This window comes from Phytophthora infestans, genomic scaffold (genome assembly GCF_000142945.1).
Source record: "Phytophthora infestans T30-4 supercont1.3825 genomic scaffold, whole genome shotgun sequence".
NCBI lineage: Eukaryota > Oomycota > Peronosporomycetes > Peronosporales > Peronosporaceae > Phytophthora > Phytophthora infestans.
The window spans coordinates 1-1,991 of record NW_003304855.1 but is presented as its reverse complement, the minus strand read 5'-3'; the positions used below and the strand labels follow the sequence as shown (position 1 = coordinate 1,991).

Here is a 1,991-nt window from a genome sequence, read left to right as displayed (position 1 = left end):
TTGGTGGGAAGGCGTTCGCGTTGCGATCCAAGAGCCACAACACGCTTCGGATGGTGGGGATTTAAGTGAAGTGGTTGTACGACAGGCAGCCATTTGGTCGGAGCTCGTTCATCCGCACATAGTGGAGCTGTTCGGAGCGTGTCACGTTGGCTCCAGCCCGTTTTTCGTGTTTGAACGCGCTCGTGGAGGCTCGTTGATGGAGTTCCTGTCACGGTACCCGGATGGTACGAAATACACGCCACCGTTGTGGCGACTACTGTACGAGGCTGCGTTGGGTCTGCAGTATCTTCATGAGCGCGAGATTGTGCACAACGAGCTTCGTAGCGACAGCATCGTCGTTGTGGTGGAGAAAACGACCAATAGAAGACGCCGCGGGAGGAAAACGAGGCGGTATCTTGGACTTAAAAGCTCGAAGCAGGAGCTGGCCAAGCTCAACGGACTGCACTTTGTACCTCTACGTGACCCGCGGGGTCTTGCGGACGTCGGCTGATAATGACGCACGGTGGCTAGCTCCCGAGCGTAGAGGAAGGCGTCGGATATCTACAGCTTCGGTGTGGTCATTGTTGAGGCAGTTTTACGCAACACTCTAGAGAGTGACGAGCTGGTGGACCAGTCGCTCTTAGAGCAGAGACCGGATCCATTCGAGCATGAAGCGTGGGAACTGGTCAAGAGAATGTGCGCGTGGCAGCCAGAGCTACGTCCGTCAGTCTCGTACGTGGTGCAGCAGCTCGGTCAACTGGCGAACAGGGAGCGACAATCAGGTCAACGCGAGTCGGGGGAGATGGATACAGCGAGTGACGGGCGTTCGAACACTGCAAGCGAGTCGACACAACTACATGTAGTAGACGTAGAGCTACACGTACCAGGGGACTCGCCTTTGACGATCTCGCAGTCGTTCGAGACGTTAAAGGAGCAGATCCAAAGCCACGATGACGCTATCGAGGCGAGCAACGGCGACTTGGACGCCCAGATTCTGCTCCGAATGGAAGATTTCTTCGCGCGTTTGTGTCGTGTCGAGGCCGATTTGGACCAAGACAGCGACGAGACCAGCGCGTTTCCTGCTATCGTGACCAGTTTCGTGGATATTTTGACGCAGTTCAGGCTTCACGTGAGCGTCGGCGGCACTGGCAGCCGCATCACGCAGATCGCGGCCACTCGCCAGCGCACCACCGACAAGTTTTCGTTCCATAAAGACCTGGACGATTTACTCGACGCACTGCACTCGTATGAGTGTTTGTCGGCGGAGAAGGAAGACCTGCACGACTGGAAAGGCCAATGGTAGTCACATCGAGCGCGACGGACGCTGAGCTGCACGTGGACGCTGATGAACCCAGACGCGGCCGAGTTACTGCTGGACGAGCTCAAAGATGCCCACGACCGGGAAGAAATTCTCGCGTTGCTACGGTTCGAGGTCACTCGCCATCGCTCTAGCTACACACCGGCACAAGTGGAAGCCATGGGCTCTGCGTGTTGGGATATCTCGCGCCACCTGTGGCGACCACCGAAATGGTTTATCCCGCCGTACGAAGTCGAATTTAACCCACGGGAGTCTCTGGGTCAGGGTGCGTTTGCCTGGGTTCATTCTGGAACGTGGCTCGGTACACCCGTCGTCATCAAGAAACTCACACCTGTGTCATTTAACCCACTGGCTGCTCAGCCTAGTGCTGTGTTTTATCGAGAATTGAGTATCTGGTGTCGACTGAACCACCCATATGTGGTTAAATTGTACGGCGGCTGCCATGTAGGCGGCCAGCCCTTCTTCGTGTGCGAACCGGCAACCAATGGCCGTCTAGACACGTATCTACATCGGTTTCGACCCGGTGGGCACTAGTGTAGGCACCAGCAGCTTTGAGATCTACCTCTACCGTTAGTGGACACACCAGTGGCTTCAGTAGAGAGACGTTCAACGGGTCTACATGGTAGTTCTGGCTTCTCAGCCGACAGTGTAGGCTGCTACAGGCGTTGTGAGGCTTGGAAGAAGCTCCGCCAGA

General features: G+C 56.2%; 1 protein-coding gene across 1 annotated transcript; it reads left to right on the top strand.

Moving 5' to 3' along the window:
• Nucleotides 1–196: 196 nt before the first annotated feature.
• On the top strand, nt 197–1,282 carry PITG_22529 (uncharacterized protein; the record flags this gene model as incomplete). The annotated part of the gene is made up of 2 exons (XM_002909718.1): nt 197–481; nt 524–1,282. 2 exons carry the CDS (start codon nt 197–199, stop codon nt 1,280–1,282), a joined length of 1,044 nt encoding a protein of 347 aa, XP_002909764.1.
• Between the last annotated feature and the right edge of the window lie 709 nt (nt 1,283–1,991).